This window comes from Cetorhinus maximus, chromosome 2 (genome assembly GCF_964194155.1).
Source record: "Cetorhinus maximus chromosome 2, sCetMax3.hap1.1, whole genome shotgun sequence".
In the NCBI taxonomy this organism is placed as follows: Eukaryota; Metazoa; Chordata; class Chondrichthyes; order Lamniformes; family Cetorhinidae; genus Cetorhinus; species Cetorhinus maximus.
Genome location: NC_135880.1, coordinates 227,729,949 through 227,752,971, shown reverse-complemented (window position 1 = coordinate 227,752,971; position 23,023 = coordinate 227,729,949). Strand labels below are relative to the sequence as shown.

The 23,023-nt window shown below is 47.8% G+C and overlaps 1 protein-coding gene and 1 long non-coding RNA gene across 2 annotated transcripts in view; one reads left to right on the top strand and one right to left on the bottom strand.

The window, feature by feature from the left end:
* LOC144671623 (uncharacterized) overlaps positions 1 to 23,023 on the bottom strand; it is a 1,108,978-nt gene that overhangs the window by 27,642 nt on the left and 1,058,313 nt on the right. The window lies entirely within an intron of this gene.
* Positions 12,176 to 17,206, top strand: LOC144671597 (uncharacterized). Its single transcript, XM_078533610.1, has 3 exons — positions 12,176 to 12,282; positions 12,674 to 12,800; positions 16,205 to 17,206. The coding sequence occupies exons 1-3, from the start codon at positions 12,234 to 12,236 to the stop codon at positions 16,845 to 16,847; spliced, it is 819 nt and encodes a 272-aa protein (XP_078389736.1). The 5' UTR covers positions 12,176 to 12,233; the 3' UTR covers positions 16,848 to 17,206.

The following is a 23,023-nucleotide window of genomic DNA, read 5'->3' as shown; positions in this document are numbered from 1 at the left end:
TAGAATTGGGGCAATCTGGTGGTTTGGTCAAACTTTTCACGTTTGTCGCAGCTCAGGGAACAGTGGAGTCGATATTACAGCGCACTATCCCCAGTGAGTCGATATTACGGCGCACTGTCCCCAGTGAGTCGATATTACAGCGCACTGTCCCCAGTGAGTCGATATTACAGCGCACTGTCCCCAGTGAGTAGATATTACAGCGCAATATCCCCAGTGAGTCGATATTACAGCGCACTGTCCCCAGTGAGTCGATATTACAGCGCACTGTCCCCAGTGAGTCGATATTACAGCGCACTGTCCCCAGTGAGTCGATATTACAGCGCACTGTCCCCAGTGAGTCGATATTACAGCGCACCGTCCCCAGTGAGTCGATATTACAGAGCACCGTCCCCAGTGAGTCGATATTACAGCGCACCGTCCCCAGTGAGTGGATATTACAGCGCACCGTCCCCAGTGAGTCGATATTACAGCGCACCGTCCCCAGTGAGTCGATATTACAGCGCACCGTCCCCAGTGAGTCGATATTACAGCGCACCGTCCCCAGTGAGTCGATATTACAGCGCACCGTCCCCAGTGAGTCGATATTACAGAGCACCGTCCCCAGTGAGTCGATATTACAGCGCACCGTCCCCAGTGAGTCGATATTACAGCGCACCGTCCCCAGTGAGTCGATATTACAGCGCACCGTCCCCAGTGAGTCGATATTACAGCGCACTGTCCCCAGTGAGTGGATATTACAGCGCACCGTCCCCAGTGAGTCGATATTACAGCGCACTGTCCCCAGTGAGTCGATATTACAGCGCACCGTCCCCAGTGAGTGGATATTACAGCGCACCGTCCCCAGTGAGTCGATATTACAGCGCACTGTCCCCAGTGAGTCGATATTACAGCGCACCGTCCCCAGTGAGTGGATATTACAGCGCACCGTCCCCAGTGAGTCGATATTACAGCGCACTGTCCCCAGTGAGTCGATATTACAGCGCACTGTCCCCAGTGAGTCGATATTACAGCGCACTGTCCCCAGTGAGTCGATATTACAGCGCACTGTCCCCAGTGAGTGGTTATTACAGCGCACCGTCCCCAGTGAGTGGATATTACAGCACACTGTCCCCAGTGAGTCGATATTACAGCGCACTGTCCCCAGTGAGTCGATATTACAGCACACTGTCCCCAGTGAGTTGATATTACAGCGCACCGTCCCCAGTGAGTGGATATTACAGCGCACTGTCCCCAGTGAGTGGATATTACAGCGCACCGTCCCCAGTGAGTGGATATTACAGCGCACTGTCCCCAGTGAATCATGATGCTGTCTATTAGAGTGTGGAAGTGTGGGTGGAGGAAGCACCTCCTGGAGCTCAAGCACAACATTGTCTCTGATTAAAGGGAGCTTTAGCCTAATTCTAACTCCATGCACAACCTTGTATCATATTTATACTAACCCGAAAAGGCTGCTGAATAGTAGCCTAGGGTCAAAAACTGAGGACTCACAAGCAACCTGAATCTGGACCTTTCTGATGCAGTCCTATAGAAAGTGCACTGGGGTACTTGCTTCACATCCCTTAAGCAACAAGTATAGCCAACATTCTATTGGTGGGCAACATGTTGTTAGCTGTGGGCATACCGTCTCACCACTACATTTCTGGGTTCACATCTCACTCCAGGACTTCAGCACAAAAGTCCAGGCTGATACTCCAGCGCAGTAGTGAGTGAGTGCTGCACTGCTGCAGGTGCTGTCTTTCAGATGAGTTGTTAATTGGAGACTGTGTCTGCTCTCAGGTGCCTGTGGAAGATATCACTTTAAATAAAACCAGGGACATTCTCCCTCAGGCCCTGCCATTGTTTAGGCCTGAACCAACATCATCAATTATCTGGTCATTAGCTCCTTGCTGTCCAGACTTGCTGAGCACAGATTGGCAGCTACATTAAAGCAGTGATATTTCAATAAAGTATTTTATTGGAAAAGTGCTTTTGGATGTCCTGAAGTTGTGAAATATACAAAGAATTGTGGAGTGTTATTTTTTATTTGTTGTACTAGTCTCTGTTCACAGGATAATAGCAATGAGAAAAGTTACTCAGTTCAGATCATCGTCTGATGTAGGAGGAACCCCAGCATCTCCACAATGTAACATCTGTGCAAAAGCAAAATACAACAAATGTTGAAAATCTGAAATTAAAGAAGAAACTGTTGGAAATACTCCGGGGGCAGGAGTTTTCAGTTGGCAATCAGGGGCTGACCCGACACGCCAACGTGTAAAATGTGGCGCGGAGACATCGGGGGGAACTCCCAACATCATCCCGCCCCATTTAAATTTTCAGGAAGGCGGGAGCGCAGCAAAATCAGCCGCGCGCCCGCCGACCTGTCAATGGCCAATTGAGGCCATTGACAGGGTCAATTCTGTAATTAAAGGACCTGCCTGTCCAACCTTAAGGATGGCAGGAAGGTCAGGAGCCCGGGCGGGAAGTAGAAAAAACATCAAACCTCATCCACGGGCGGGATGAAGTCTCATGTGGGCTTTAAAAAATTTAATGCAGGTTTTGTAAAAATTATGGACATGTCCCAACTCATGTGACATTGTCACATGAGGGGACATGTAAGGGAAATTTTATTTTTCTATTTTTATCTTTTTTACATTTACAGCTGATCTCCCTGAGGCAGCACTTAGCATAGCGCTTCTGTGCGAACGTCATGCTGGGCGGGCCTTAATTGGCCAGCCCACGTAAAATGGTGCCGCGTCTCTGATTGAGGGCGCCGATCGGAAGCGTGCCCATACGCGCCCGCCCATTAACTTTCCCCCAGCGGGGGGGAAATTCAGCCCCTAGAGTTTCAAAGAATGAAAGGTGATCTCATTGAAGTGTACAAAATTCTTACAGAGCGTGACAGGGTAGATGTGGATAGGATCTTTCCTCTCGCCGGTGAGTCTAAAACCAGGGGACATAATCTCATGATAAGGGGCGGGCCATTTAAGACTGAGAAGAGAAGGAATTTCTTCACAGAGGGTGGGGAATCTTTGGAATTCTCTATCCCAGGGGGCTGTGGAAGCTCAATTGTTGAGTATGTTCAAGACAGAAATCGATAGATTTCTGGAAACTGATGACATGAAGGGATTTGGAGATAACGCCACTTTCCCGCGCTGAGGAAGATGATCAGCCATGAGTTAACTGAATGGAGGGGCAGGATCGATGGGCCGAATGGCCAACTCCTGTTCCTCTGAAACAGAGTTAATATTTCAGTTCTCATCAGAACTGGAGAAAATTACGAGATGCAACAGGTTTTATACAAGTGTAGAGGCAGAGAAAGGGAGAGGGGAGGGAAGAAGAAAAGGAAAAGTCTGTGTTAGGGTGGCGGGCAGAATGGGAAATTGGATAAGGCAAAAGAATGTGGTAACAGACAGGAAACAAATGATGGGTTTAGAAAAGATGTGAATGAGACAAGCAGATCCATAACATCAGCATTGCCCTTTCCAAATGATGTTTCAGCGTTCACTATTCTATCAATGGATCTATTCCATGTATCAGTCAGCTTCCCGATATCAGTCCTAAAGTTGTTTTCCTACTTTGAATCCTTGTCTTAATCTCACAGTTTAGTTTAAAGTAGTTTTCTGAACTTGGTTTATTTATACTCTATTTATTCTACATAAGATCATCTCTTAGGTTGATATCTGTTCAATCTTTTCATGTAACTCAAACCCCTGACATTAAGGGTCAGCCTCACAGGCGCTGGAGCCGTCTCCATCATTCCATCATTTCCCAGTGACCAAACCGGGATCCAGTCACTGAGCACAGCAATCTCCAATGTGTCAGACACTAACTGCGAATCCAGATTTCTCATCAGTGAGTAAGAGGTGAGTTAATAGACGATGACTAGCACTTTGTGATTCCGCAGTGTGAATGTGAACTTTAATCTTTTTGGTTAAGTAAATATCCACATGTGAAGTCCATTTACCTGGATTGTGTGTCAGCTGCTTTCTGCTAAAATTAGTGCCTGTGCTTTGAACCATCTGGGAGTCACCTCACCTGTGGCTACTCAGTGAATTCTATTGGCCAACTATGGACAACAGAACTGTATCTGAAAAATCCGAAAAATAGTTTGAATGGTACTTCTGGCATTAGCAAAGCGACACAGGCAGAGAGGCAGAGAGGGACAGAGACAGAGACACAGAGAGACAGAGACAGAAGGACAGATAGAGAGGGACAGGGAGACAGAAATATAGAGGCAGAGACGGAGAGACTGAGGCCGAGAGATGCAGAGGCATCACCAGTTCATGAGGCCATTCCACATCGTCTGTGATTGCTCTTTAATGTGGTTCCCAGTTCTACTCTGCTGCTTGGTCAGATATTAATGGCTGCTGCAAACTGCAGGCAGAATTCCTGATCCCACAAAAATTTGTTCCTACACAAACCACAGCGTCAGGAATGAGTAAAGTTCATTTTTATATTTAATAGAAGCAAACAGGCAATGTGTTCACCCCAGCACCTACTCCAGCCTCCATCAACATCCAGCACAACACAAAATCTCAACATTTAGTGCTTAGGAAAGAAATACTACATTTCTATAGCACCTTTTGCCTCCTCAGGACATGACAAAGTGCTTTTCAGCTAATGAATGTAGCAGCAAATATGCAGAGATGTCCAGAGAATCCTTCATCTGTCTCTGATTGACAGGACAGTGTTTGTGTGCAATCTGCAATAACTGAGATGCTTCAACACAGGATGTTGTTCAATCGGATAGTGTGGAGGCACCCTACCTCACCAGGATAGTGTGGAGGCACCCTACCTCACCAGGAGAGTGTGGAGGCACCCTACCTCACCAGGAGAGTGTGGAGGCACCCTCCCTCACCAGGATAGTGTGGAGGCACCCTACCTCACCAGGAGAGTGTGGAGGCACCCTCCCTCACCAGGATAGTGTGGAGGCACCCTACCTCACCAGGAGAGTGTGAGGCACTCTCCCTCACCAGGATAGTGTGGAGGCACCCTACCTCACTAGGATAGTGTGGAGGCACCCTACCTCACCAGGATAGTGTGAGGCACCCTACCTCACCAGGATAGTGTGGAGGCACCCTACCTCACCAGGATAGTGTGGAGGCACCCCCCCTCACCAGGATAGTGTGAGACAACCTACCTCACCAGGATAGTGTGGAGGCACCCTGCCTCACCAGGATAGTGTGAGGCACCCTACCTCACCAGGATAGTGTGGAGGCACCCTACCTCACCAGGATAGTGTGGAGGCACCCTACCTCACCAGGATAGTGTGAGACACCCTACCTCACCAGGATAGTGTGGAGGCACCCTACCTCACCAGGAGAGTGTGAGGCACCCTACCTCACCAGGATAGTGTGGAGGCACCCTACCTCACCAGGATAGTGTGAGGCAACCTACCTCACCAGGATAGTGTGAGACACCCTACCTCACCAGGATAGTGTGGAGGCACCCTACCTCACCAGGAGAGTGTGAGGCACCCTACCTCACCAGGAGAGTGTGAGGCACCCTCCCTCACCAGGATAGTGTGAGGCACTCTACCTCACCAGGATAGTGTGAGGCACTCTACCTCACCAGGAGAGTGTGAGACACTCTACCTCACCAGGATAGTGTGAGGCACTCTACCTCACCAGGATAGTGTGAGACACTCTACCTCACCAGGATAGTGTGAGACACTCTACCTCACCAGGATAGTGTGGAGGCACCCTACCTCACCAGGATAGTGTGAGGCACCCTACCTCACCAGGATAGTGTAAGGCACTCTACCTCACCAGGATAGTGTGGAGGCACCCTACCTCACCAGGATAGTGTGAGACACCCTCCCTCACCAGGATAGTGTGAGACACCCTACCTCACCAGGATAGTGTGGAGGCACCCTCCCTCACCAGGATAGTGTGAGGCACCCTACCTCACCAGGATAGTGTGGAGGCACCCTACCTCACCAGGATAGTGTGAGACACCCTACCTCAACAGGATAGTGTGGAGGCACCCTCCCTCACCAGGATAGTGTGAGGCACTCTACCTCACCAGGATAGCGTGGAGGCACCCCCCCTCACCAGGATAGTGTGAGACACCCTACCTCACCAGGATAGTGTGAGGCACTCTACCTCACCAGGATAGTGTGGAGGCACCCTACCTCACCAGGATAGTGTGGAGGCACCCTACCTCACCAGGATAGTGTGGAGGCACCCTACCTCACCAGGATAGTGTGAGGCACTCTACCTCACCAGGATAGTGTGGAGGCACCCTCCCTCACCAGGAGAGTGTGGAGGCACCCTACCTCACCAGGAGAGTGTGGAGGCACCCTACCTCACCAGGAGAGTGTGGAGATACCCTACCTCACCAGGAGAGTGTGGAGGCACCCTCCCTCACCAGGATAATGTGGAGATACCCTACCTCACCTGGATAGTGTGAGGCACCATACCTCACCAGGAGAGTGTGGAGGCGCCCTACCTCACCAGGAGACTGTGGAGGCACCCTCCCTCACCAGGATAGTGTGGAGAGACCCTACCTCACCAGGATAGTGTGATGCACCCTACCTCACCAGGATAGTGTGATGCACCCTACCTCACCAGGATAGTGTGGAGGCACCCTACCTCACCAGGAGAGTGTGGAGACACCCTACCTCACCAGGAGAGTGTGGAGGCACCCTACCTCACCAGGATAGTGTGGAGGCACCCTACCTCACCAGGAGAGTGTGAGGCACCCTACCTCACCAGGAGAGTGTGAGGCACCCTCCCTCACCAGGATAGTGTGAGGCACTCTACCTCACCAGGATAGTGTGAGGCACTCTACCTCACCAGGAGAGTGTGAGACACTCTACCTCACCAGGATAGTGTGAGGCACTCTACCTCACCAGGATAGTGTGAGACACTCTACCTCACCAGGATAGTGTGAGACACTCTACCTCACCAGGATAGTGTGGAGGCACCCTACCTCACCAGGATAGTGTGAGGCACCCTACCTCACCAGGATAGTGTAAGGCACTCTACCTCACCAGGATAGTGTGGAGGCACCCTACCTCACCAGGATAGTGTGAGACACCCTACCTCACCAGGATAGTGTGAGACACCCTACCTCACCAGGATAGTGTGGAGGCACCCTCCCTCACCAGGATAGTGTGAGGCACCCTACCTCACCAGGATAGTGTGGAGGCACCCTACCTCACCAGGATAGTGTGGAGACACCCTACCTCACCAGGATAGTGTGGAGGCACCCTCCCTCACCAGGAGAGTGTGGAGGCACCCTACCTCACCAGGAGAGTGTGGAGGCACCCTACCTCACCAGGAGAGTGTGGAGGCACCCTCCCTCACCAGGATAGTGTGGAGAGACCCTACCTCACCAGGATAGTGTGAGGCACTCTACCTCACCAGGAGAGTGTGAGGCACCCTACCTCACCAGGATAGTGTGAGGCACCCTCCCTCACCAGGATAGTGTGAGGCACTCTACCTCACCAGGATAGTGTGGAGGCACTCTACCTCACCAGGATAGTGTGGAGGCACCCCCCCTCACCAGGATAGTGTGAGACACCCTACCTCACCAGGATAGTGTGAGGCACTCTACCTCACCAGGATAGTGTGGAGGCACCCTACCTCACCAGGATAGTGTGGAGGCACCCTACCTCACCAGGATAGTGTGGAGGCACCCTACCTCACCAGGATAGTGTGAGGCACTCTACCTCACCAGGATAGTGTGGAGGCACCCTCCCTCACCAGGAGAGTGTGGAGGCACCCTACCTCACCAGGAGAGTGTGGAGGCACCCTACCTCACCAGGAGAGTGTGGAGATACCCTACCTCACCAGGAGAGTGTGGAGGCACCCTCCCTCACCAGGATAATGTGGAGATACCCTACCTCACCTGGATAGTGTGAGGCACCCTACCTCACCAGGAGAGTGTGGAGGCGCCCTACCTCACCAGGAGAGTGTGGAGGCACCCTCCCTCACCAGGATAGTGTGGAGAGACCCTACCTCACCAGGATAGTGTGATGCACCCTACCTCACCAGGATAGTGTGGAGGCACCCTACCTCACCAGGATAGTGTGAGGCACCCTACCTCACCAGGATAGTGTGGAGGCACCCTACCTCACCAGGATAGTGTGGAGGCACCCTACCTCACCAGGATAGTGTGAGACACTCTACCTCACCAGGATAGTGTGGAGGCACCCTCCCTCACCAGGATAGTGTGGAGGCACCCTACCTCACCAGGATAGTGTGAGGCACCCTACCTCACCAGGATAGTGTGAGGCACCCTACCTCACCAGGATAGTGTGAGGCACCCTCCCTCACCAGGATAGTGTGAGGCACTCTACCTCACCAGGATAGTGTGGAGGCACCCTCCCTCACCAGGAGAGTGTGGAGGCACTCTACCTCACCAGGATAGTGTGGAGGCACCCTACCTCACCAGGATAGTGTGGAGAGACCCTACCTCACCAGGAGAGTGTGGAGGCACCCTACCTCACCAGGAGAGTGTGGAGGCACCCTACCTCACCAGGAGAGTGTGGAGATACCCTACCTCACCAGGAGAGTGTGGAGATACCCTACCTCACCAGGAGAGTGTGGAGGCACCCTCCCTCACCAGGATAATGTGGAGATACCCTACCTCACCTGGATAGTGTGAGGCACCCTACCTCACCAGGAGAGTGTGGAGGCGCCCTACCTCACCAGGAGAGTGTGGAGGCACCCTACCTCACCAGGAGAGTGTGGAGGCACCCTACCTCACCAGGATAGTGTGAGGCACTCTACCTCACCAGGAGAGTGTGGAGGCACCCTACCTCACCAGGATAGTGTGAGGCACTCTACCTCACCAGGAGAGTGTGGAGGCACCCTCCCTCACCAGGATAGTGTGGAGAGACCCTACCTCACCAGGATAGTGTGATGCACCCTACCTCACCAGGATAGTGTGGAGGCACCCTACCTCACCAGGAGAGTGTGGAGACACCCTACCTCACCAGGATAGTGTGGAGGCACCCTACCTCACCAGGATAGTGTGAGACACCCTCCCTCACCAGGATAGTGTGAGGCACTCTACCTCACCAGGATAGTGTGGAGGCACCCTACCTCACCAGGATAGTGTGAGACACCCTCCCTCACCAGGATAGTGTGTAGGCACCCTCCCTCACCAGGATAGTGTGAGACACCCTACCTCACCAGGATAGTGTGAGGCATTCTACCTCACCAGGATAGTGTGGAGCACCCTACCTCACCAGGATAGTGTGGAGGCACCCTACCTCACCAGGATAGTGTGAGGCACTCTACCTCACCAGGATAGTGTGGAGGCACCCTCCCTCACCAGGAGAGTGTGAGGCACCCTACCTCACCAGGATAGTGTGGAGGCACCCTACCTCACCAGGATAGTGTGGAGAGACCCTACCTCACCAGGATAGTGTGGAGAGACCCTACCTCACCAGGATAGTGTGAGACACCCTCCCTCACCAGGATAGTGTGAGGCACTCTACCTCACCAGGATAGTGTGGAGAGACCCTACCTCACCAGGAGAGTGTGAGGCACTCTACCTCACCAGGATAGTGTGGAGGCACCCTACCTCACCAGGATAGTGTGGAGGCACCCTACCTCACCAGGATAGTGTGGAGAGACCCTCCCTCACCAGGATAGTGTGGAGAGACCCTACCTCACCAGGGGCTGGAATTATAAAATCTTACAGTTCAGAATGAGGCTATTTAGCTCATCACACCTGTGCCAGCTCTTTCAAAGTTCGATTCAATAAATCCTACACCCCTCCTATCCTCTCCCCTGCTCTTACCCCATAAACCCACAAATACCCCCCTCAAATACTTATCCAATTCCCTTTTGAAAGTCTCTATTGAATCTGCTTCCAGCACATTTTCAGGCAGCGCCTTCCAGGTCACAGCTCACTGTGTGAAAAGAAAAATTCTCCACGTCTCCCCCTCTGTTTTTTTTGCCAATAATTTTAGATCTGTGTCCTTCTGGTTACCGACCGCCCTACCATTGGAAACAGTTTCTCCTTATTTACTCTATAAAACCCTTTATCATAAGTCCTTAGAATTTTTAAGACATTACAGATGGTCCAGCTGATTTGTGTCCCAGACTGCTGAGGGAGGCAAGGGAGGAGATCACAGGGGCTCTGACCCAAAGTTTTAATTCCTCTCTGGCCACGGGGGAGGTGCCAGAGGACTGGAGAACAGCTAATGTGGTTCCGCTATTTAAGAAGGGTTATAGAGATAAGCCAGGAAACTACAGGCCAGTGAGTCTCACGTCAGTGGTAGGGAAACTATTGGAGAAATTTCTGAAGGAGAGTATCTATCTCCACTTGGAGAGGCAAGGTTTGATCAGGGATAGTCAACATGGCTTTGTCAGAGGGAGATCATACCTAACAAATTTGATTGAATTTTTTGAGGAGGTGTGTAGATGAGGGTAGTGCAGTTGATGTAGTTTATATGCATTTCAGCAAAGCCTTTGACAAGGTCCCACATGGGAGACTTATAAAGAAGGCAAAGGCACATGGGATACAGGGTAATTTGATAAGGTGCATTCAAAATTGGCTTAGTTGCAGGAGGCAGAGGGTGATGACAGAAGGATGCTTTAGTGACTGGAAGCCAGTGTCCAGTGGTGTACCACAGGGATCTGTGCTCTGTCCCCTATTATTTGTCATTTATATAAACGACATAGATGACTATATTGGGGGTAGGATTAGTAAGTTTGCGGATGACACAAAAATTGGCCGAGTGGTTAACAGTGAGGTTGAGTGTCTTGGGCTACAGAAAGATATAGACGGGATGGTCAAATGGGCAGATAAGTGGCAGATGGAATTTAACCCTGAAAAGTGTGAGGTGATACACTTTGGAAGGAGTAATTTGACAAGGAAGTATTCAATGAACGGCATGACACTAGGAAGTTCTGAGGAACAAAGGGATCTTGGCGTGTGTGTCCATAGATCTCTGAAGGTGAAGGAGCATGTTAGTGGGGTGGTGAAAAAGACATATGGGACACTTGCTTTTATCAATCGAGGCATAGATTACAAAAGTGGGAGGTCATGTTGGAGTTGTATAGAACCTTGGTGAGGCCACAGCTGGAGTACTGTGTGCAGTTCTGGTCGCCACATTATAGGAAGGATGTGATTGCACTGGAGGGGGTGCAGAGGAGATTCACCAGGATGTTGCCTGGGATGAAACATTTAAGTTATGAAGAGAGGTTGGATAGACTTGGGTTGTTTTTGTTGGAGCAGAGAAGACTGAGGGGCGACCTGATCGAGGTGTACAAGATGATGAGGGGCATGGACAGGGTGGATAGGGAGCAGCTGTTCCCCTTAGTTGAAGGGTCAGTCACAAGGGGGGCATAAGTTCAAAGTAAGGGGCAGGAGGTTTAGGGGGGATGTGAGGAAAAACTTTTTTACCCAGAGGGTGGTGATGGTCTGGAATGCACTGCCTGGGAGGGTGGTGGAGGTGGGTTGCCCCACATCCTTTAAAAAGTACCTGGATGAGCACTTGGCATGTCATAACATTCAAGGCTATGGGCCAAGTGCTGATAAATGGGATTAGGGTAGGTAGGTCAGGTGTTTCTCACGTGTCGGTGCAGACTCGATGGGCCGAAGGGTCTCTTCTGCACTGTGTGATTCTGTGATCCTGTGAGATGTTATCAAACTATGGCCTTTGTTCTAAGAAATGAGTCTCAGTTGGAATTTGCCCTCTCAGTGGAGTTGGAAGCTGACTTGTGGGAACACCTCTCTGCTCACAGTGACAGAGTTGTTGGAAGTTTCACGTTTTCTCAGGGTCAGGGAAAGTCCATTAACACCGCACGAAGAGGCCTGCTCCTTATCAACTGATAAGGTTCCCTCATATAAAGAGAGGGTCTGTGGGACTGGAACATTGAGCTTCAGGAAGGGCGGAGGAGAGACAGGTGAGAGAAACACTGAGCTGTAATCCTCAGCGCTACAGCTGAGGGTTTATATACTGACCCGGGAAGTGGTTTAGCAGGTGTCTCTGAGCACATTAATACTGCAGCCAACTGGCCAAAGCTGATGGATGCTATTGAGAATACAGTCTAATATTCACTGTCAGGTGACATTCTATAATCATGTGGAGTTCAGAAGGAGTTATTAACACTCAGAATAATCTGTAAATTAGTGAAGAAGATTTGCAATGGGAATAAAGTTGAGCTCAGGAATAAATGTGACATTTAAGGATTTAAATCTCAGGCTAACTCTGATTTTTGTTTTTTCACAGAACTGCTGTAAAGAAAAAAACAAATTGTATTTAATTTGCACGGTTTAAGAAATCCACCATGTTTCCCAGAGAAATTTGTGTGCTTCTCGCTGCCATCTTGGTGTCAGGTACGTGTATTGTGTGGCTTTATTTGGACTATTTTGTGCTGTTGACTTTGCTGCCACTCCTGATCTCTGTTTTGTACCAGTTCTATGCTCAGGCCTCAAAGCTCTGGGACCAGTACATTAGCCGCTCTATCATTCAGAATCACATTGAGAACAAACCTGCTTCAACTGTTTTTCTGGGTTCATTTTAAACCCCTGCGTCAAATGTTTAAAGACGAGGGATTTAACCCAATCAGCTTCTCAACACTGATCTCCAGGCAGGAGTAGCTGATTTATCCTTTCACTCTCTGACAGGACATGGTGAAATCTCTCATGAACCATCACAAGCTTCTTGTCTATGGATGAACAGTGGATCCATTGAATGTTCTGATTCTCTGTTTCCTTCCTTGTGCAGGCTCCCAGGCGGCAGTCAATGGAGATCAGGTTCGAGATGCCTTCTGGGATTACATCAGTCAATTGACCGACAATGCCAAGGACAGCATTGACCAAATGCAGCACTCGGAGATCAGCCAACAACTCCAGTGAGTAGAGGGTGTGAGGTGGTACTGTCAGTACAGGCCAGGCTCATAGGGCCTAACAAGAAAGGACAGACCAGTGAAAACATTTTGGCCTGAAACTAACAACAGGGTGAGAGATTAAAGTGAGGCTTCCCGTCTCTATTTTATAACCTAACAGGAATGAGACTGAAGCAAAGAACATTACCCACCCACAGAGGGCAGTGGAACAGATTCACAGCAAAACTTAAAACTCCAGCAATAAAACCTAATCAAGATGTGTAGATTTTACATGTCGAAGCTTTTTGTCTTGTACTCATCAGGACATTCGCAAGAATACCAAATGTAGAGGCAACAACAATTTACACTTCATGAGAAGAGAATGCTGATTGGTTGGCAAGTGATTCTAATTGGTAGAGGCCTTACCATAGAGAATGTACTGATGGTTAACTGCCAAGCTTTGTTTAAACTCAAACCAGGTAGGTTGACTCTGGTTGATCAAGGCATTGCCCTGGGGAATGAACCAGCGAATGGCTGTCACCTATTTTGTTTAGCTGAAACAGGTGCAATGTGCATACACATTCTTCCTGTCTGCAAAGAACAGGGCCCTATGTATTAATATATATAGCTCCTAGCATGTATAAGTGAGCCACACTGCGATCCCAACTGACAATCTTAAATTGGTTGTCAGTTTAATTCTTAGAACGATCAGGATTGTTTAGCAAGTGTTGTCCAATTGCAGAATCACACCTAATGTTGGAAACTGTTTTGAGTTTTGCAAGCACGGTCTGGTTGGGTACATTGTCTGTTGCGAACAGCAGAAGGGACATGTTGTTGATATGATTCGCCAGTCTTTGGGACGTATGGCCTACATATCTAGCATCACACTGACACTGAAATACATATACCACATCACTCATTTGTGTGATAGGCAGAACATCTTTTTGGCTTGATGGCAACATCCTGTTAGTGGTGAAAATCACACGTGTTGCTACTGCATAGTAGCTGTGTGGAACAGCTAGCCTCATCTGTTGCTCAAAGTTTTGAGATACCCTGCCCTTCCAGGGTAATCTGAGGCAGACTGGGCACTTTTCAGGACTGAAAGTGACGGCCTTAGGCCTGTGTGATATACAGTGTGAAATGATCTGATGAGGGTAGCCATTATCCCACAGGATGTCTTTGATGCCCCTATTTCAGCATCAAGCTTCCATGATGAGCAAATGGCTTAGGCCCTATTTACGAGGTTGCTGATAAGATCAACCTTACAGCGTGTGGAACTATAAGAATCCCAACGCATATTTGAGCAGTGAAGATAGGTTTGCGGTAGACCGTGGTAGAGAACCCCCTGACAGATTTCTCAACTAGTACGTTCAGGTATGGGAGTTCATTTGACTGCTCCATTTCAAAGGTGAATTTGAGCGCAGGATGGAGCCCATTAAGACATGTAAGGAAATTATTACATGCAGCTGTGGATTTAAATATAGCAAATGTATCATCCACATATGGGAAATATGTGAGGGGTAAGAGGCTCGGTGTCATTCCATCAAAGAAGCATTTCTTGTGGAACCCAACAAAAATGTTTGTAGGATTTGAGCCTAGAGGGGATCCCATGGCAACATCATCTATTTGGGCAAACATGGTGTCATTGAAATGGAACTCAACTGTGTGAGTTGCTGAATTTGTAAGTTCAATGAAAACTGATTCACGCGATGGTGGTGGATCTAGATCACCATGATATAGTGCTACAGCACAAATATCTATGACTTCCTTAAGTGGAATATTGGTGAATAGGCTAACAATGTCAAATGAGCACATGGACATAGCATTGCTATCGATATGCAAGTCCTATGTGATCTTCACTGTGTATCTAGAAAACTTGCTCAAAACTGGTTGTAAAATTCACGCAACCGTTTGGCTAATTCATGTTGTGCAGAACCGGTCATAGATAAGACAGGGCATAAAGGGACATCACTTTTGTGTGTCTTGGGAAGCCCATACGTACATGGGCGCAGCAAGCCATGAGGACGAGCACTGTCATATATATCACCTGGAAGTTAATTAATCTCACACAAGTGCAGCAAGCACTTCCTGAGCTTGCCTTCAAGCAGGGCTGTCCTGTCACGCTGAATGGCAGTCCCAATGGATACGAATTTGGACTCGTCATTAAGAATGGCATGCATTTTGTTGATATTGTCACATTTGTTAAGGACATCTATTCCAGTCCCAATATAGGTGACAGCCATTTTCTGATTCATTCCCTAGGGCAATATCCTGACCAATCAGAGACAATTTGCCTAGTTTAAATTTAAACAAAGTTTGGCAGTGAATTGTCAGTCATCAGTTAACTGGCGCAGTCTCCATGGCAACATCTCTACCAATCAGAGTCCACTTGCCAACCAGTTAGCACTCTCTTCTCATGAAGTATAAATTGTTGTTCCCTTTACATTTGGTAGTCTTGCGAATCTGTCCTGATGAGTGCAAGACAAAAAGCTTTGTCATCTCTTTTTTCAGCAATACTCGAGTTCTGTACTACTAAACAATTGTATGTGTAGCTTTGGTCCACCAGGTACAAGCGTAGCTTTAAGAACAGATTGATGTACACACAGGAATTGTTGTAGCTACAGCTAAGTATAGATATAAACACTCCTGCAGACACAGTTAAATATAACTATTGCAATGGGAAAGCATGAGGCAGCAGTAAGGTTCATTTCAGTACGGGAAGATGTCACGTGAGGGACAATAGAGGAAAGGCATAGGGTATAGGTGAATGGTAAAGGCAATCACGAGTTGTAAAACGTTGTTGATTCACAATCACCACAGACCAATTTCAAACCCAATATTCTGACTGTGCTCTAATCAATGATTTGTAACACATTAACATCATTTATTTACTTTTACACCCAATGTCCTAATTTTGAAACTCTCAGATCCCATATACACTTTCAGAATCATCAACCCTTTTAAAGATTTGTGTATCTCCCAGTTCCTTTGTTTCTTGTGGAGTTTTACTTTCTAGTGTAAATGTCCTCACAGAATCATATGCACAGAAAGAGACCATTTGGTCAATCCTACATGAGGCCCCTCTTAATGTTTCTCCTCAGATGTAACAGGGAGGGAAGGAGTGAAGGATATTGAGGTATCATGCTCTCTCTTCCAAAGACCAGCTATAATTTACTGCTGGCTTTCTCATTCCTTTCTCAATGTGTGCTCTCCTTCTTTCTCTCATGTCTGTGCAATATTTGTCTGAGGATTACACTTGGGCAACACTTCCTCTGTAGCTAAACAAGACAATATTCTACGACATAGAAACATAGAAACTAGGAGCAGGAGTAGGTCATTCGGCCCTTTGAGTCTGCTCCGCCATTCAATATGATCATGGCTGATCCTCTATCTCAATGCCGTATGTGTAAAAAAAATCTCTTCTTTTTCAGTTATCTTTTAAAGGATAACCTGCAGAATGTTAATGGCTACGCTGAGAATCTTCATCAGAAACTGGTTCCTCTCACAGATGAGCTTTATTTGAAGATGACAGCCGACACTGAGAATCTTCAGCAGAGGATCAGGCAGGAGCTACAGGACCTGAGAACAAACCTGTCTCCTTTTGCTGATGTGGTTCACCAGCAGCTCAGCAGAAACCTTGAAGAATTCAATCAGAAGCTGACACCTTACACTGAGGAACTCCACCAGCAGCTGAAGAATAATGCTGAGGAACTCCGTCAAATTGTGATTCCCTTCACCAAAGTACTTCAGGACAAACTGAAAGAGAATTCCGAGAAGCTGAGGGATATTCTGACCCCATATGCTGAACTACTGCAGCAGGAGATCAATGAGAATGTGCATAATCTCAGGCAGAAGATAATTATAAATGCTGAGGAGTTGCGCAGCAAAATTGATGAGAAAATCCAGGAGAACCACAAAAGCCTGGCTCCACTTGTCAATGACGTCCAGATCAAGATCAATCAACAGATTGGTAAAATGGCTCAGAGGATTGTGCCATATGCTGAGGAACTACAAGCAAAGGTGAATGAGAATGTGGAAATTCTGAAGCAAAGCTTGGCCCCTTACATTGAGTAACTGAATGTAAAACTCAACAAGAACATGGGAAGCATGAACCAAAATTTGCCCCCATAATTGAAGATCTTAATAGCAACCTTAACCAGAGAATCAAAGAGTTCCACCAGAACATGGCTCCCTATTCTGAACAGCTGATTCAAAAGATTGGCCAGAGAGACTTGGCCCGTATACTCACCGACATCTTCACGTGCAACTTACTACTTTGTAGGAGAAATTCTGTCAGAATTTGGAGAACTGATCGACAAATTGAAAGTTATTCAGTCACACAGTATGTTGGGAGTAGGGAGCTTTGTTGGAGCACAGCAAACTGATTATAAACTTCAATGTGTTTAAATCACTGATTGTTAGTAAATATTCTGTTTTTTTTGAATGATCTTATCTCACTTGCCTGGCTGCTGAGTTTGGGCTTTGTCCTGTCGTTTTCTTGAGAGTTCTGACCATGTTCTTCTTGCTCATTGAAATAAGGTGCACTAGAACACTGGACACAGGAACCACCACCCATATCCCCTCACTCCCCACCACCCATATCCCCTCACTCCCCACCACCCATATCCCCTCACTCCCCACCACCCATATCCCCTCACTCCCCATCACCCATATCCCCTCACTCCCCACCACCCATATTCCCTCACTCCCCACCACCCATATCCCCTCACTCCCCAAAACTTGGTAGACAAGTTGTGACATTTCTTTTTCTCACCCTCCTGCTCATCAAATGATGAACTGTTTAGTTTTCACTGCACTGCAATACTTGTAAAAGTCCTCATGTATACTGTGCATCAGCAGTAAATGCTGCATAGCATCTACTGGGACCAGCTGGGGATGACAATCTAATGGTGTCTTCAGAAGTAGCTGAGTCTGAAGGGACCAGTGAGCAGAGGCAAAGGGCCTTTGACATAGTCAGACAATATTCCAGTTTTCAAGAGGCCCCTGTCTTCAGCTTTACATTCTTTACAACTCCCCACAAACCCCACTCATCCCAAACCCTCCCCTCAATGTCCTCGGCCCAACCATCTTCAGCTGCTCCATCAATGACCTTCCTTCCATCATAAGGTCAGAAGTGGGGATGTTCGCTGATAATTGAACAATGTTCAGCACCAATCGCGACTCCTCAGATACTGAAGCAGCCCATGTCCAAATGCAGCAAGACCTGGACAACATCCAGACTTGGGATGACAAGTGGCAAGTAACATTCGCACCACACAAGTATCAGGCAATGACCATCTCCAACAAGAGAGAATCCAATCATCGCTCCTTGACATTCAATGGCATTACCAACACTGAATCCCCCACTATCAACATCCTGGGGGTTACCATTGACCAGAAACTGAACTGGACTAGCCATATAAATACTGTGGCTACAAGAGCAGGTCAGAGGCTATGAATCCTGTGATGAGTAACTCATCTCCTGACTCCCCAAAGTCTGTCCACCATCTAGAAGGCACAAGTCAGGAGTGTGATGGAATATTCTCCACTTGCCTGGATGAGTGCAGCTCCCACAACACTCAAGAACCTGGACACCATCCAGGACAAAGCAGCCCACTTGATTAGCAGCCCATCCACAAACGTTCCCACCCTCCACCACTGACGAACAGTGGCAGCAGTGTGTGTACCATCTCAACCCCCTCTCACCCAGATCCCTCTTGCCCCAGCCATTAGCCAAACCAATTGCCCCTACACCACCTTCTGGTTCCTGTTTAATGGGTTCAAAGTGGCTGAAATGTGCAAGTTTTAAATTGAAAATTACAAAGAAATTATAACACAGGATCTGGCCATTCGGCCCATCCTGTCCATATTGCAATGAGTGGGATTCTATCCCATGTACCTGTCCAGTTCCCAGACCCTATATTCATTCTTTTCGACCAAGTAACCCTCGAACCCATTCTTAAATATTGACAAAGTCTCTGCATCAGCTCAAACATTGAATTCCACAACTTCGCAAACCTTTCAGTTTCTCTCAATATTTATCCTAAATTTTACATTTAATCTTATACCAATGGCTCTCCGTTTCTATACAACTGGGCTTTGTATGCGTGAAGAGCAGGACAAGGATTGTGGTCTGTGATTAACACCATCAATGTCTTTATGTCTGTGGAAATGTAACTGAATGAAGAACTTTATTTGAATTCATGTCCTGAGGGTCTCTGTTATTACATCGTGTTTGACAAATTTCTTAGAAATAGTCATTTCGTAGCACAAAACTTAATTATTGCTGAAAAAAGAGACATATCTAAGCTTTTCGTCTTGCACTCATCAGGACACTCGCAAGAATATACCAATATAAGGGAGAAAAACAACAATTATTACTATATGTGAAGAGAGTGCTGATTGGTTGGCAAGTTGCTTTGCCATGGAGAATGCACCAGTGAGGGTGACTGACAGTTAACTGCCAAGTAATGTTTGAAATTTAAACCAGGTAGTTTAAACCTGATTGGTGAAGGCATTGTCCTGAAGAATGAGTCAGCAAATGGCTGTCACTTAACAAAAACAGAATTACCTGGAAAAACTCAGCAGGTCTGGCAGCATCGGCGGAGAAGAAAAGAGTTGACGTTTCGAGTCCTCATGACCCTTCAGCAGAACTGAGTGAAATTAGGAGAGGGGTGAAATATAAGCTGGTTTAAGGTGGGGGGCGGGGGGAGAGAAGTTGAGGGTGGGGTGGTTGTAGGGACAAGCAAGCAGAGATAGGAGCAGATAATCAAAAGATGTCACAGACAAAAGGATCAAAGAGGTGTTGAAGGTGGTGATACTATCTAAGAAAATGTGCTAATTAAGAATGGATGGCAGGACACTCAAGGTACAGCTCTAGTGGGGGTGGGGTGGAAAGACTGACAGGGTATTACAGTTATGGATTTAAAAATAATGGAAATAGGTGGGAAAAGAAAAATCTATATAAATTATTGGAAAAAACAAAAGGGAGGGGGAAGAAACGGGAAGGGGGTGGGGATGGGGGAGTGAGTTTAAGATCTAAAGTTGTTGAACTCAATATTCAGCCCGGAAGGCTGTAAAGTGCCTAGTCGGAAGATGAGGTGCTGTTCCTCCAGTTTGCGTTGGGCTTCACTGGAACAATGCAGCAAGCCAAGGACGGACATGTGGGCATGAGAGCAGGGTGGAGTGTTGAAATAGTAAGCGACAGGGAGGTTTGGGTAATGCTTGCGGACAGACCGCAGGTGTTCTGCAAAGCGGTCGCCCAGTTTGCGTTTGGTCTCTCCAATGCAGAGGAGACCGCATTGGGAGCAACGAATGCAATAGACTAAGTTAGGGGAAATGCAAGTGAAATGCTGCTTCACTTGGAATGTTTGGGCACTCGGACAGTGAGGAGAGAGGAAGTGAAGGGGCAGGTGTTGCATCTTCTGCGTGGGCATGGGGAGGTGCCATAGGTGGGGGTTGAGGAGTAGAGGGTGATGGAGGAGTGGACCAGGGTGTCCCGGAGGGAACGATCCCTACGGAATGCCGTCAGGGGGGGTGAAGGGAAGATGTGTTTGGTGGTGGCATCATGCTGGAGTTGGCGGAAATGGTGGAGGATGATCCTTTAAATGCAGAGGTTGGTGGGGTGATAAGTGAGGACAAAGGGGGACCCTATCATGTTTCTGGGAGGGAGGAGAAGGCGTTAACTCTAACCCTAACGTCAACTCTTTTCTTCTCCGCCGATGCTGCCAGACCTGCTGAGTTTTTCCAGGTAATTCTGTTTTTGTTTTGGATTTCCAGCATCCGCAGTAGTTTTTTGTTTTTAATGGCTGTCACTTATTTTGTTTAGCTGAAACAGGCGCAATGTGTGTACATGTTCTTTCTGTCTACAAAGAACAGGGCCTGTGTATTAATATATGTAGCTTCCAGTACACACAAATGTACCACACTGCGAGGCTGACTGACAATCTTAAATTGGTTGTCAGTGTAATTTTTAGCACACTGAGGATTATTTAGCAAATGTTGTCCAATCGCGGAAACACATCTAATGTTGGGCACTGTGTTTTGAGTTTGGCAAGCACGGGCTGGTTGGGTACGGGCTGGTTGGGCACGGGCTGGTTGGGTACAGGCTGGTTGGGTACTGTCTGGTTGGGTACGGGCTGGTTGGGTACTGCCTGGTTGGGCACGGGCTGGTTGGGTACGGGCTGGTTGGGTACGGGCTGGTTGGGCACGGGCTGGTTGGGTATGGGCTGGTTGGGTACGGGCTGGTTGGGCACGGGCTGGTTGGGTACGGACTGGTTGGGTACGGGCTGGTTGGGTACGGTCTGTACCCCGCCTGTTGCGAACAGCAGATGGGACATGTTGTTGATATGATTCGCCAGTCTTTGGGACGTATGGCCTACATATCTAGCATCACACTGACACTGAAATACATATACCACATCACTCATTTGTGTGATAGGCAGAACATCTTTTTGGCTTGATGGCAACATCCTGTTAGTGGTGAAAATCACACGTGTTGCTACTGCATAGTAGCTGTGTGGAACAGCTAGCCTCACCTGTTGCTCAAAGTTTTGAGATACCCTGCCCTTCCAGGGTAATCTTGAGGCAGACTGGGCACTTTTCAGGGACAAACATGACGGCCTTAGGCCTGTTCATGAGTTTGTGTGATATACAGTGTGAAATGACCTGATCAGGGTAGCCATTATCCCGCAGGATGTCTCTGACACGCCCTATTTCAGCAACAAGCTTCCATGGTGAGCTCAGGCCCTATTTACGAGGTTGTTGATAAGATCAATCTTGCAATGTGTGGAACTATAAGAATCCCAACGCACATATTGAGCAGTGAAGATAGGCTTGGGTAGACCGTGGTAGAGAACCCCCTGACAGATTTCTCAACTAGTACGTTCAGGTATGGGAGTTCATTTGACTGCTCCATTTCAAAGGTGAATTTGAGCGCAGGATGGAGCCCATTAAGACATGTAAGGAAATTATTACATGCAGCTGTGGATTTAAATATAGCAAACGCATCATCCACATACGGGAAATATGTGAGGGGTAAGAGGCTCGGTGTGTGGGCACCTGCTGCAAATCGAACATAATAAAAAGGCCATTACATTGTAGAAGCTTTTTATGGATACAGGTAAAAGCTAAGCCTACAATTACTATTTAACCTTATTATTACTATTTAACATTAACATAGGCAAACTTTCTGCAAATGGGTTAACAGAGAATCTTCATGCTGTGTTCACAGTTTTGTGCTAATATTAGAAAGGTGACTGGTTAAAGGCCAGGCAACAAATGGTTAAAGGCCAGGCAACAAATGGTTAAAGGCCAGGCAACAAATGGTTAAAGGCCAGGCAACAATTATTTTTTATCTCCCAGTTTTGTGACCTATTTGATTACAAATATCGTGTAAAGTTGTTAGCTTAAATCTTGAAATAAGGTCAAAAGGTAATGTCTTAATGTAATGTAACTGATGGTTGTTGTTTGTTCAGAATATCACTGAAGTAGCAGGAATTTGGCAGTTTGTAATTTCCCTTATGCAATGGTTGCTTGGTGGAACCGGGGACGGATGGGGGAGGTTCTGAAGCAAGCAGATCGAGGAGGAGATTGGCCAAACTTGCTGTCAGGACCTTCCTGCACTAGGGAGGGTTGCCGGGGGGTGAAAATCAGTCAATCATGAACGGTCGCTATCAGAGAAAGGAACCAATCATGGACCATTGCTATCAGAAAAGAGCCAATCAGATAGTGTGTACATGGCAGGGCGGGAAGCAGAGGCCTATTTGAGCACAGTGTTCATTAAGCTCGAGGCTGTCACTGCAGCGGACAAGGAAAGGGGACAGCCTGTTTGCCTATCTGAACAGAGAACGGACAAGGACGGATTGACCACCCGAACCTTTCTGTTTCTCGGGGAAACCAAGCAACTAATGCGCGGGGTGAGTTGCCACTGGTATAAGTATTATTAAACTGTAACAGAAATCAAACAACAAAGTACAGTTGTTTTGGGTGAAGTCTCGAGATTTGAGTCATTGATATCCCGAGTAAACCTCCAAACCCAGGTGTCATTCCATCAAAGCCACATTTCTCATGGAACCCAACAGAGATGTTTGCGAGAGATGGGCCTAAAGGGGATCCCATGGCAACACCATCTATTTGGGTAAACATGGTATCATTAAAGCTGAACTGAACTGAACTCCATGAGTTGCCAAGTTCATAAATTCAATGAATACTGAGTTACGCAATGGTGGCGGGTCTCGGTCACCGTGATA